The sequence below is a fragment of the Cydia fagiglandana genome, chromosome 12 (assembly GCF_963556715.1).
Source record: "Cydia fagiglandana chromosome 12, ilCydFagi1.1, whole genome shotgun sequence".
Classification (NCBI taxonomy): Eukaryota; Metazoa; Arthropoda; class Insecta; order Lepidoptera; family Tortricidae; genus Cydia; species Cydia fagiglandana.
Genome location: NC_085943.1, coordinates 15,092,607 through 15,106,812, shown reverse-complemented (window position 1 = coordinate 15,106,812; position 14,206 = coordinate 15,092,607). Strand labels below are relative to the sequence as shown.

General features: G+C 37.0%; 1 protein-coding gene and 1 long non-coding RNA gene across 2 annotated transcripts; one reads left to right on the top strand and one right to left on the bottom strand.

Moving 5' to 3' along the window:
• The first annotated feature begins 1,904 nt into the window (after positions 1-1,904).
• On the top strand, positions 1,905-3,912 carry LOC134669608 (UDP-GlcNAc:betaGal beta-1,3-N-acetylglucosaminyltransferase-like protein 1). The gene has a single exon (XM_063527257.1). The coding sequence runs from the start codon at positions 2,158-2,160 to the stop codon at positions 3,196-3,198; it is 1,041 nt and encodes a 346-aa protein (XP_063383327.1). The 5' UTR covers positions 1,905-2,157; the 3' UTR covers positions 3,199-3,912.
• Positions 3,913-9,151: 5,239 nt separating this feature from the next.
• On the bottom strand, positions 9,152-10,071 carry LOC134669261 (uncharacterized). The gene is made up of 2 exons (XR_010098887.1): positions 9,754-10,071; positions 9,152-9,589 (listed from the first exon to the last, which is right to left on the bottom strand). It is a non-coding gene; the product is annotated as an uncharacterized LOC134669261 (long non-coding RNA).
• Positions 10,072-14,206: the final 4,135 nt, after the last annotated feature.

The following is a 14,206-nucleotide window of genomic DNA, read 5'->3' as shown; positions in this document are numbered from 1 at the left end:
TAGAAATTAGTCAAGCTATAGAATGTACATACAGCCATGCAAGAACAGATCAGCCTAGTTTATTACATTTTGTGCCTCTATGTCGACTCAGTCACTTGAAGTATCTAAGTACAGGCATGAAAGTTACCGATAATGTAGTTGAAGCCATAACACAGTGCTGTAAAGAGCTAAGAAATCTTGAGTTTTCTAATTGCGATGCTCTCAGCTCGAACGCCATAAAGGCTATCTGCCGAAATTTGGGTCTACGGCTTACCGGACTCGGGCTACATGACTTTGCCTCTTTATGTGATGATGATGTGATAACCTGCATAACTGATTGTCCCAAGCTTACATGGCTGTCCGTGAGCGGGGCGCAGGAACTAACATCAGCCCTGCCTGCATGCGCAGCGGCTGCTCGGCACAACCTCCCCTTGGGGCACCGCCTGCGCCTTATCATCAGCAACACTGATCTGAGTTACTCTGAAGAGATACAGCAGGAGTATGAAGACCTAATTCTAGAGCTTAAATAACTATTGCAGCTCCGTTGTAGTTCTAATGTAATCAAAATCATGGTTTAATGGAATACATTAAAGTTTTAAATATATATATTTTTAAAATAATATATTACTGCAATCAAAATTATCAGTATGGTAACTTCTTACAGAATGATTGAAATTAATATCCTGACGAAACTCGTCTTTCGTTCCGACAAACCAACTCTGTCAGTAGAGAAAACTAAAACTTGTATGGAAGACCGATCCTTCGCCCCTACATTTTCTGAATTTGCCGCCTCTTTCTACTGATAAAGCTGGCTTGCCAGAGTATAAATCTAAATAGTCGCCGGGCACCAGTGATGCCAGAGCACTGAAAGCAGAAAGTACGACCCGGATCTAAAAAAACCGGGCAAGTGCGAGTCGGACTCGCGCACGAAGGGTTCCGTACCATAATGCAAAAAACGGCAAAAAAAACGGTCACCCATCCAAGTACTGACCCCGCCCGACGTTGCTTAACTTTGGTCAAAAATCACGTTTGTTGTATGGGAGCCCCACTTAAATCTTTATTTTATTCTGTTTTTAGTATTTGTTGTTATAGCGGCAACAGAAATACATCATCTGCGAAAATTTCAACTGTCTAGCTATCACGGTTCGTGAGATACAGCCTGGTGACAGACGGACGGACGGACGGACGGAAGGACGGACAGCGAAGTCTTAGTAATAGGGTCCCGTTTTACCCTTTGGGTACGGAACCCTAAAAAGTACAATGTCAATTACTTACATTTCGTTTGGGTCATTTTATTTGAACTGATAATACACGAGAAAACTAGTAAGGTACAAAAATACCAAAACAAAAAAGTCATAATACCTATTTAACAAAGACTTCTCGATGGAAAAACACAAATATAGACGGTCAAGCAAATCTTGTCAGTAGAAAAAGGCGCGAAATTCAAATTTTCTATGAGACGCTATCCCTTCGCGCCTACATTTTTCAAATTTGCCGCCTTTTTTTACTGACAAGATATGCTTGACCAAGTTATATATCGAGTTTAGGCTCATTAGAAAGGTCTCAAGTTCTATGCAAAAGAGATGTACAGTCGGCAATAAAATTATCCCAATTTTTTTTGACAGCAACTTGTTTTAAGTTGTTAATATTTTGGAACGTACCCTGCGATGCCTGCGACGATAAGCCCGCTCCACACTCGTGCGCGAATCGCGGCGCGAAGCCGCGAACGCGAGTCTGGAGTCGATTTCGCATATCAGCGAACTAGACTCCACACTCGCGTTCGCGGCTTCGCCCGCGATTCACGCGCATAGTCTGGAGGGCGCTATACATAACCTTATTTTGTTTGGCTTTGGCCATGCTTTGGCCATGCATTGGCAACCTGAGCTGAGCTGTCAAAAGAGTCATGTCAACACCAAAACACGTAGGATACACGTAGGGATTGCTATGGGATTGCTGCACAATGCTCCTTGTACCAAAACAGCACACAGCACAACATGAGTGGATTTCGTGGCGTGAGGAGTGATGGATGTTATAAACTTATAATGTACCTACTTGTTGTGGTGTAAAAACAATGAACATACTTATTTCAAGCGCCCTTATTCATTTCACATCCAATATTTGCTTTTTTGACACGAGAACGGTAGTTAATAAACGTAGGGCCCAATTATAAGTTTGAGCATGACTAAAGTATCCATAATAATTCCAGTACGTAACGGCGAACAGTGGATAAATAACTGTTTAAAATCAATAACAGACCAATCTATACTTAATTCAGGAATCGACATCGAAATCGTTGTATATAATGACGGAAGCAATGATGAAACAGAGAATTTGCTGAAGGAATGGCAGCGCTACTTTATAACACATGGAATTGAGTTAATTTTAACGGGATCTGCAACTTCGAGAGGCGTTGGTGCCGCTAAAAATGGGGCAGTGTCTATGAGCACAGGAGAATTTCTGTGTTTTCAAGATATTGATGATGTAATGCACCCTGACAGGATACATCTCCAGCTACTTGCTGCAGAAAGTAATCATAATGCAATTGTTGGCAGTAATATTTCTCGAATACCTCAAGACTCTACTCCACGTCTGGTTCGCTGGGCCAATAGTCTCAGTGATGAACAACTAAAATTACAAATCTACACTTCCAACGGGCCCACCTTATTAATGCCTACTTGGTTTTGCCACAGAAAAGTATTTGAAAGAGTGGGTAGTTTTGATGAAAGTGGCAAAGGCACTCCAGAAGACTTAATATTCTTTTATTCACACCTGGATCTGGGTGGAGACTTGATTAAAGTCAACAAGCAATTACTTATTTACACTTACCATGAAGGTGCGGCTACATTTTCTGTTAAAAGAGAAATGATTTGGCAAATCCAATTAGATCGGTTACAAAAGCTTGTTTTACCAAATTGGGAGACAATCACTATTTGGAATGCCGGTAAAGCAGGCAGAAGATTGGTTCGTGCACTGAATCAGGAGCATTTGAAAAAAGTAATAGCTTTTTGTGATGTTGATAAGAAGAAAATTGGGACTACAGTTGAGTTATACTGCCCAGTGAAGAAAACAGTCCTCATTAGTCTACCAGTTATTCATTTTTCTGCTGCAAAGCCACCTTTACTCATTTGTGTGAAGCTAGATATGACTAATGGCATTTTTGAACAGAATCTCAAATCAATGAATCTCAATGAAGGATTAGACTATATCCTTTTTAACTAAAAATTACTATTTTTACACTGATCTGTGAGTGATCTATGAATATATAGTGCGTCAAGCAAATCTTGTCAGTAGCAATGTAAAGCAAACTAAAGTAGGGCAACACTCAAAGAGTAGTATTGCGCTAAGAAAAGCAGCAATGTACAATGTACATCGAACCAAAACTTTTTTTTCCGCTGAGCGCGCCTTGTCACGTACGTCAATTCAAATTGTCACTCGCGGATTCTCTATTGAAAATGTTTGAAATTGTTATTAATACGTATGGACGGACAATTTAAAAGCGGTGTGTGATGTTGATAAAAATGATTAACTAATTTGAAGATCTCAAAATAAAATTGTAAGTGGACTATGCCGTTAAACAAGAATGTATGAATAAAATAATTGCTTCAGCAGGTAGATGTCATACTGGATTTTCATATTTTATTAGATTTCTCAGTTGGCACTGTAGGCATTGTAGGCACCTTAGCTTTAATTAAGCACAGTCTTATTTAATATATTGGTATTTAATGGTGACACAGCAGAAATATCTCTTGAAATAGAATCGATTCAGAATGTAAACATTGTTAACCATTTGTAAACAAACAAGATGATGGCTGTCATTCGCGATCCACATTCCACAGATAAAACACAGATGACACGCGATTTTCGAATTATTCGAACACAGTGTTGCTAACCCGCGATTTTTCAAATTTGCCGCCGTTTGCTACTGACAAGATTTGCTTGGAAAAGGGCGGGAAACTTCGACCTGTGCGCGCGTGTTTTTTTTTACATTTTGCAAAATTTAATTATTTTTGTGTTAATAGTGGTCATCTCAGTGTAAATAGTTTGTAAATATCATTAGTAGTTAGTTTATTATTTTTTGTATATATAAATTCATAATTTAGGTAAGTTTTATTGTACATTTTACACCGCCATGAGCGGTGACGAAGGGGAGCCGCCCGACCCAGGGGGAGGTGGTCCTCCAGTTTCTCATACTATCACGATTGAAAGTCATGCATCTGATCAAGACATGAAAGAATATCACAGTGTGGATACAGACAGCTCTGTATCTTCTGTGGTTAGGAAACGTAGGACAGCATCAAGGAAGATTTGTCGTCATTGCAACAAAAAAAAGCGACATAACAAAGACAAAAATAGGGATAGGGAATCTATCAAAGATGATTGTGATTGTCAGGGTTCCTCAAACAGTAATCTTAATAGTTTACAGTCTCAAGCTCCACTTACAGCCCGTGCTCCTGCTCCGGCCTCGGTTCCGGCCCCGGCCTCAGCCCCAGCCGCGAATCCTGCTGATATTACCTCCTCTCAGCCCACAGTCACGGTTAGGAACCAATATATTCATACAGATTGTTCACCATACATTGTACATGTACAGAAGCAACAGGAATCTAACAATGATGGCACTTCAATGCATTCAGTTGCTTTTGGCAACTTTTTAAAGCGCAATAATTTTAGAAACATTGTAAATGGCAGTGTTAAACGCATAGGCCGCAATAGAGTCTCTATGTCCTTTTCAAAATATGAGGATGCCAACAATTTTCTGCAAGACAGCCGACTGAATGAGAATAAATATAAAGCATTCATTCCATCCTTTAATGTCATCAGAATGGGTGTAGTTAAAGGTGTTCCATCTGAAATGTCGTTAGATGAGGTGAAGGATAACATTAGTGTTCCAGTAGGTTGTGGGGAAGTCCTTAAATTAAGGCGGATTAATTATAAAGTCATGGTGGATGGTTCTCCTGTATGGAAGCCATCGCAAACAGTCGTACTAACTTTTGATGGACAGGTTCTACCAAAACGAATTTTTATGTGTTACAACGCTCTTCCAGTAGATTTATATGTTTATCCAACGATTCAATGTTTCAACTGTTCCCGGTATGGTCACACACAGGTGCAGTGTAGATCTAAACCCCGATGTTACAAGTGTGGACAGAGTCACACTGGGTCCTCTTGTACTATTGAAGAGGATTGTGCTTCTTGTTGCCTATGCTCTGGCATTCACTTTGCTACAAATAAAACTCGCTGTCCAGAGTATGAAAGACAGAAAAATATCAAGCTTTCCATGGCTCAAAATGCAATTTCTTATACAGAAGCAACAAAATTGCACCCTCCTGTGACTAAACCGTATGCAGATGTGGTTATGACCACTCCAACATCTCCTCCGACCCAAATAACTAGAAATAATAGTAATCCAGGCACAACTACTCATTCATATAAAATAATTTGGCCAAGTCCGAGATAGCTCGAGGCATTTAGTGTTCCGTACGGCTACCATCAGTTTGGCATTGACATAAACGATATCGTGAACGTAATTTACTTCCTATAGGTATATCTCTTTCGCACTAATATATCAGTACGAGCGAGATGCATAGAAAGTAAATTACGTTCACGCCCACGGTAGCGTTTATGTCAATGCCAAACTGATGGTAGCCGTGCCGCTCGCATCGTTACATTTTACAGGGGTTGTTTGCCTGTTTTTAGGATACCGTATTCAACTACACACACAGAACAATAGTACAAAGTGTCTAAGTGCGAAGGCCGAAGGCCGAGCTTTAGCAAAATGTCATCGCTTTAGCACAGAGCAATAGTACAAGTGTCTAAATATGAAGGCCAAAGGCCGACCTCCGCGTAGCGCGAAGGCCCGAAGCGTCCAGGATGTCAGTGCTTTAACACAGAACAATAGTACAAGTGTCTAAATGCGAAAGCCGAAGGCCGAGCTCCGCGTAGGGCCGAAGGCCCGAAGCGTCCAGGATGTTAGTACTTAAACACAGAACAATAGTATAAGTATCTAAATGCGAAGGCCGAAGGCCGAGCTCCGCGTAGGGCCGAAGGCCCGAAGCGTCCAAGCTGTCAGTTCTGTGTTTAACCACTGACATCTTGCAGGCTTCGGGCCTTCGGCCCTACGCGGAGCTCGGCCTCCGGCCTTCGCATTTAGACACTTGTATTAATTACCTGTGTTTAGAACTGACCTCCTGGATGCTTCGGGCTTTCGGCCCAATGCGACTTCAGCCTTTGGATCTTGCGACTTAGACACTTGTACTTAAAAATACTTGGAAAAGTTACGGGAGGCGCGCGTCTGTCGGACGCTTCGGATCTTCGAATCGCTCCTTCGGCCTTTGCATTTAGTTAGATTCTTGTACTATTGCTTTGTGTTTGAATACCGAAGTCGAGCATCTCGCGAATGCTTAATGTATTATAATAATTTAGAGTAAGGCCAAGCGCGCACCACGATTTTTTGTCCTGCGATAATTTTGTCGCAGAGATGCAACGTATGTGTTTATATGTTAGTGCGCGCATATGCGACAAAAAAATCGCAGCGATTTTAAAATTGTGATTTGTCACATTTTTCCGCGATTGTTCGCGACGCGATTGTCGCAAAGTGATTGCAGAATGCGGAGTTGTATGGCCCCGCGCGCACTATGATAATAAAATCGCACCCCGGCCGGACCTCAGTCGGCATTTCGCTCTCCAAACCCCAACATCTCGGCACCTGCATCTCCAATGGAGTCTCAAAATGAGACGCTAGATGTGACCATTTAATTATGGAAATAGACGGGGATCACCTTTGTGTTATAAATGTTAAAATACAGCAATCGCATATTAAAGACACGTTTCATGACAAGCGAATGGTACGAAATCCATGTTGAGAATGAACAAATCGTCGACTTTTTCATCGCAGTGCGCGCAGTGAATTTTCTGCGATATAATGGCGATATATTACAGCGCGATTCTAAAATCGTGTCGCAAAAATTAATATCGTGGTGCGCGCTTGGCCTATAATACCTTAAATGTATACTCCTTCATTTTGAATTTAGAACTCATTATTATTTTTTATTTGATTTTGTTTCTAGTTCTATGCCATATATATAGACTTTAATATTATTTAGAACTGCTAAAGAACAAGATCGGCTTACTTTAAATATTTCGTCAATTTTACCTTTGTTTCTAAAAACTGTGATATTTAACTGTCATATACTACGAGTATTAATGTCTTCCAGAATTATTTTCTCGTAACAGGACTGAGGGGCTACCGCGAAAACCGAAATTCGCAATTTGCGGGGATCTTTCTCTTTTAATCCAATGAAGGCGTAATTAGAGTGACAGAGAAAAATGCTCGCAATTTGCGAACTTCTATTTTCGCGGTTATAGCCCTGAATCTTGTTGCTCACCGATCCGTTCAAAAATATACATAAGTACTGAATATAATTAATAGATATTATAATTATACAATTAATACAGAAATGTAATGGTACTTAATGAAAAGGAATACTGTGTATATTGTTTCGACGAATCAGATACTCTCAATAAAATCTATACATGAGGCTAAAGCTGTTCATAAATATTAAATGACTTTATTATCTCTATACGCCTTACTAACTCTATGTGTCCTATTGTGAAAAAAAAACACAACGACAGTCAAGAACGGAATTCTTAATTTGAATTTTTCAGATTTTTGAGATGCTTAGTCCATTGGTTGGAAAGCCCGTTCGAAATTGAAACTTATTTGCAATATAATAAGGTCGTATTTTGTAGATCTCTCTCATACTTATAGTAGGCTATTGAGATAAAATTAAATATCCCACAAAAATAAGCAAGCAGAATTAAACTTTGTGTCAAAGACATAAGTCATAAATTTCAATGCCAAAGTTTTAACTAAGGATGTTTCTCGCCTAATATGAATTGACCAGTGTAAGCATCAGTTAGCTAGCCCTAAGCAACCAAAGGTCAAGCTGCAGTTGAAAAACTAATAAAGATAAAGTTAAGCTGATAATTTTCCCGCCGTCTCCATGCTTCTTTAAGTTGGGTATTGACTGGTCAGCTGCCTGTTAGCTATAGTTTTCGCGAAAATCGCCAGGACAGAGGTGAAAATTTTTGTATGAAAACTTGCAACTTAAAATGCATTTTTTGACGAAACTATTGCAGTCTAAAATGAAGTCAAAATCAGTCCATCGACTCAATTTTTTACAAGCTTTCTAATGATACCCCACACGATTCTTACAAATGAAAAAAGTTTCAGCCTAACCCCTCTCAACCCCCTAAATTTCCCCCTTTAATAAGAAATAAGCAGTTTTGACTTATTTACAATATGAGTGGTGGTAATTGCTATAACTGTTCCAAATTTTAAGTATCTATGTCAAACGGTCTCTGAGAAAAACGTATTTAACTGATTTGCAAGACCGAAGTGATCCCATAAGTGTTCCGTAAACAAAGTTTTGTACGGAACACTAAAAACAGTCTTTCTCAAACCTCGCAGTTTGCCAAAATCCCAGAAAGGTTTTGACACTGCCTCACATAACAATTTAGTTAAAGATTACAACTTGCCATCTCCTTCTGGAAATGGTTGTGCCATTGTGCAACAATTTAACAATAAAACTACCAATGACCTTATATTAGAACTTATTCAACTGTTAAGTATTAATTTACATAAAAAACATTCAGAACCGTCCAACGCTGCACATTTTATTACTAGTCCTTCTCATGGATCCTCCAACAATGGCCAACAACTCCAAAATCCTTCAGTGGAATTGTCGGAGTATCAACAATAAAAAAAGTGATTTAATCCACTTAATCAAGAAGTATGACCCATTTGTTATTACCCTATCTGAAACATGGCTCAGGTCTGAGTCATGTTTCAGAATTCCTGGCTATGCATGCCTCCGCGAAGACAGGTCGGACGGGCATGGTGGTGTAGCCATCCTTGTAAAAAAATCATATCATTTCTCTCATGTTCCATTATCACCTCATAATAATGAATTTTCCATCATCTCAGCACTTGTAGATAACATTTGTATAGTTTCAGTGTACATACCTCATCCTTCGCTTACCATACTTAGTGAAGTAAGAAATATTATATCAACTCTTCCTACTCCATGTTTGATATTAGGAGATTTTAATTGTCATCACCCTGCTTGGGGGTGTTTCAACTCAAGTACTTTAGGAGAGGAAATAATAGACATAGTTGATTATTATAATTTATGTATATTGAATTCTGGTGTTCCCACACGTCGGTCTGCTCCCAATGAGAATCCTAGTGCATTAGATTTATCAATTTGTAGTTCTTCCATTTCACATTCCTTACTGTGGGAGGTACTTCCACTTTCCTACGGCAGTGATCATTTTCCAATTCTTATTTCTTTTCCTATTAAAAATAAACCAGTACTTAAAAGATCTCCACTGTTAGCATATAAACTTCAAAATGCAGATTGGGATAAGTTTCGCAAACATATGGATGAGAGGTTGAGTGAATTACCTGATGTATCTCGGGAACATTTGTTTAAAACTTCTGATGCTTTTGCTAAGTTTTTAATTAATATAGCTGATGAAGTATTTCCACGTAAGAAGTCCTCTAAATTTAATATTCCCAGTCCTCCATGGTGGGATTCTGAATGTTCAGAAGCTGTTAAAAAGAGAAAACAGAGTGAGTTGACGTATAATAATAATATGAGCGAAGAGAATTTTAATTCCTTATTAGTTACATTAAAAGAAACAAAACAGTTTTTGAAGAAGAAGAAAGTTAACAGTTGGAGAGCCTTTTGTGCATCTTTGAGTCCCAGTACTCACCCGTCAGAAGTTTGGAGAAAAGTTAGAATGTTTAGAGGAGCTTTTGTAGAAAATAACGCCATCAATCTTGAGCCTCCATTAGCTGAGAAATTTTTAGATAAATTAGCTCCCCCATTTGTCCCATTCCCTGTGTGTCCTGAATCGGCTTCCCCGTCCAATAATGATAACGTGCAGCGTTTTAATAGTCCATTTTCGTTACTGGAGCTAAAGAACGTTTTATCATATGTTATTGATTCTGCACCAGGATGCGATGGTATTCCATATTCATTTTTGGAACATTCTAGTGAAAAGGTTATAGGTTACTTTCTTAATATTATCAACGGGATTTTTATGACAGGTGACATTTCACCAAATTGGAAATTTTTTTTTTTTTATAATTTATTTCATGACCATGGATACAAGTCCTTCAGTCGTATTCATAAACATTACATAAAAACCATAAAAATCCACAATAATAGCCATAACAACATGAGATAAACTAGTACACAAAGAATAACAATTTTAGTATCAATTAGCAAACACAACTTATATAACATTAACTCTTTTGAAACTTAATGTACAAGTAATTTATATCTTACATGACAATCAAATATATACATTTAAATTAAATTTCTTTTACAGTATTTCAAATAAAATTAAATACTGGTATAAAATAAACTGGGTTAGATAATAAATCTTGAACGAGGCGGGGAACACTTAACGAGTTCTCTTCAGCTACATCACTAATGACACTGACAAGTAACAGCCTTTGCATGGCAAACGATACACAATCAAATATAACGTGTTTTATGTCCGCATTTTCTTTAAAACAATATGTACACTTATCATCAGTAATAATATTCTTCCTTTTAAGATGTGCCGGGACCAAACAATGACCAAATCGCAGACGGTTTATGCATGTCATGAATTTCCTGGTGGTGTATTTAAAGGTATAATACCACGGTGTTGTTGGTAAGTCGTTTTGTATGCTTGCATACCATCTTCCTTTATCCAGTAATTCTGTGTTATGTCTCCAATATTCTTTCCATATTCCTTTAGTAATACTTTTGAAGTAATGGTAATAGTCAGTAAATGGCACTTTAAAAGATTCTGTGAGGTCCAGGTCGTGGTCCCGACGAGTCGCCTGATCCACAACCTCGTTTCCTGTTATGCCACTGTGGGAGGGCACCCATAAAAATTCTACATTTTTCTGTAACTTACATAGCCTATCCTTAATCTGACATATTATATAATTTTGCTTATATTCTAACGAACTATTACATAAGGCAGTTAAAACACTCTTAGAGTCACTTACAATTAGAATATTTACATTATTTACATTACTATTTACATATGTCAAAGCTTCTAATATCGCCCAAGCTTCAGCCGTGAATATACTACAATTACTATTGATTTTGATACATTTTGTCACTTTCATTTGAGGGTCATAATATGCAGCTTTAACATGGTCATTTTTGGAGCCATCAGTATACATAATATAGTAGTCATGTTTATCATTTATAAATTCAAGAAAGTCAAATTTGTTTTTAATCAAGTCTAAGTGAGATTTAACATTAAAATAACTTAGTATAGTATTATATGAGTACTTATAAATTGGCCACTGGTTATTTATGTACATATTTTTTGTCAAATTTTTGGTGTTCATCATAATTATGGATATTTCAGGCAAAGAACCTGTAATGAGAGTATTAGCCGAGATGTTAGCTGACTGAGCAATTTCTACTGGGTATAAGACTTTATCCAAGACAACAAGATTCTCACACGACAACTCCTTTAAACAAAATCTCTCAGCCAGCTGTAAACGACGCAAGGACAATGGAGGTATACAATTTTCAATTTCCATTGAGTTAATGGGAGTGGTGCGCATAGCTCCACTTATGACTCTCAAACCAATGTTTTGTAAGACATCCAACTTTCTTAAAAGCGTGCTACTTGCATTCATGTATGCTAGGGAACTATAGTCAAAATGGCTTCTGACTATGCTTTTGTAAAGCATGTTTAGTGTTTTTGGGTCAGAACCCCAGAATGTTCCTGCTAAACTTCTCATAATATTTATGCTTTTCATAGCATTTTGGCTTATATAGTCTATATGTTTATCAAATTTCAATTTATCATCTATAATAACACCTAGAAATTTGTGATGATTGGCAATAGGAATTACATTATTATTATAACTAATATTTACAATGGACTGTGCATATGGGTCTCTACTGATTACTAAGACTTTACTTTTATCGGGACTAACTTCTAATTTTAAAATGTTGCTGTAATATCTTTGTAATTGAGTTAAAGCAGTGTTCATATTTTCAACAGCCATATTTAGATTTTGATTTTCACAGTACAAAAGCAAGTCATCAGCAAATTGCAATATTTTAACTTGGGATGTATTTACAAAACTAAGGATTTGAGATGTGTAAAGGTTATACAATAAGGGTGATAAGGTTGCACCTTGCATTGTTCCTTTATTAGCTGTTGTAGGGCCATACAGCTTATTGTTAAATTTTACATATACAGTCCTATTATATAAAAAACCAAAAATCCAATTTAAAATTTTAGCAGGGAGATCTAATTGATGTAATACAGTAATTAAACTTTCAATATTAACATTATCAAAGGCACCTTTTACATCCAGAAAAACACATATAACATTTGTATGACTAAGTTTAGCCTTTTTAAGGTCACTAATAAATGAAACAAAACTTTCAGTGCAGCTTTTGCCTTTTCTGAATCCAAACTGAACATCCGGTAGCTTTCCCTGAGTTTCTGCATAGTAATCTAAACGTAACTTTAACATATTTTCAAAAAGTTTGCCTAAACATGATGACAATGAAATTGGTCTATATGATGAAGGGCTATTTACTGGTTTATTTGGTTTTAAGATGGGAATGACACATTGTGTTTTCCATGACTCTGGAATGACTAAATGATCCCATAATTTATTATAAATATGTAAAAGTATTTCTATAGCATTAGGATGCAACTTTTTTACTAACATATATGGTATATTGTCTAACCCTGGTGTTGTGTCTTTTCTACTTTTGAGTGATATAAAAAGTTCATTAAGTGTAAACGGTCTATTCAGAAAAGAGTTCCTTGGAGTTTCGTCTGACTGATTAATAATGTTATTTAAATGATTTTTATTTAATGGAGATGAATCTGATAATTTATTTAAAAAACTTGGCACCCATTCATCATTTAAATGTCTATTGTGAGAAGAGCCAATTCTTTTAAACTTTTTCATGTATCCCCATATCCTAGAAACCGGTGTCATCCTATTAAAACTACTGCATAGCTCTTGCCAAGACCTCACACGTTCTTGTTTTAATGTTCTTTTTTTCTGGGCATCAAGCTTTTTGTAATTTATAAAGTTAGCAATACTGGGTGATGTTCTATACTGAGTTAAAGCATCTTTAGACTTTTTAACAGCCTCAAGGCATGTTTGGTTCCACCAGGGAACAGGTTTCCTCATGATCTTCACGGATTGTTTGGACTCTAGTTTTGGAACTGTTTCTGAACGAATATCATATAAAATGTTTACAAAATTAGTATACAAATTAAGAGGTTCTGTATTATCATCAATGTCTAAATGAGAAAAACAGGTTTCTGATAAATTATAATACTTGAACCAATCTGCTCTATTATAAATATATTTTTCTTCCACAGGTCGGACTTCATATATGGATGGCTTCACATTTACATCAACCAGAGTCGGATAGTGGTAACTACCCATTGGGTCATCATGAACTCGCCATTCACAAAGGGGAGCTATTGTGGGACTGACAAGAGCTATATCAATTGCAGATGGATTCCTATTTGGATATTGCACTGTTGTTGGACTGCCATCATTTAAAATACACAAATCAAATTCATCAATAATATTGTATAAACTATTGCCTCTACTGTTATTTGATTGACAGCCAAATAATATGTGATGAGCGTTAAAATCACCCATGATTAGACATGGCTTGGGGGTTTCAAGCAACAGCTTTTTCATTTTACGAACATCAAACCTGCTACCATTGGGTGGACAATAAACACAAAGAATGTATAATTTACCAACTGATGTTTCAATAGCTACACAGATATTCTGAATCGATTCATAAAAAGTTGTGTTTATGATATTATATTGTAAGTTTTGTTTAATAAGTATACCTACTCCATTTTTGGCATTTTTTGAAATTTTATGTATAAAGTTGTACGGGGCAAAGTTAGGAATTGTACTTGTACTTTTGAGCCATGTTTCATTTAATAAACAAATGTCTATCTGTTGCTCTGCAAGAAATGTATTTAATAGGGCTTTCTTATGTAACAAACTTTGAATGTTAAACTGTGCTAGATGCAAAAAAGTGTCCATGATTTAGTTTAATAAATTTGTTTTGAGTATTTCTTTAATTCTTTTATTATTAATTGGAGTATCACTCCTGTCATTTCCCAGCATAACCAAAGATTTGAT

Excerpts from the sequence above, each read along its gene's own strand:
- LOC134669608 (XM_063527257.1), top strand. The coding sequence starts at position 2,158 with ATGACTAAAGTATCCATAATAATTCCAGTACGTAACGGCGAACAGTGG.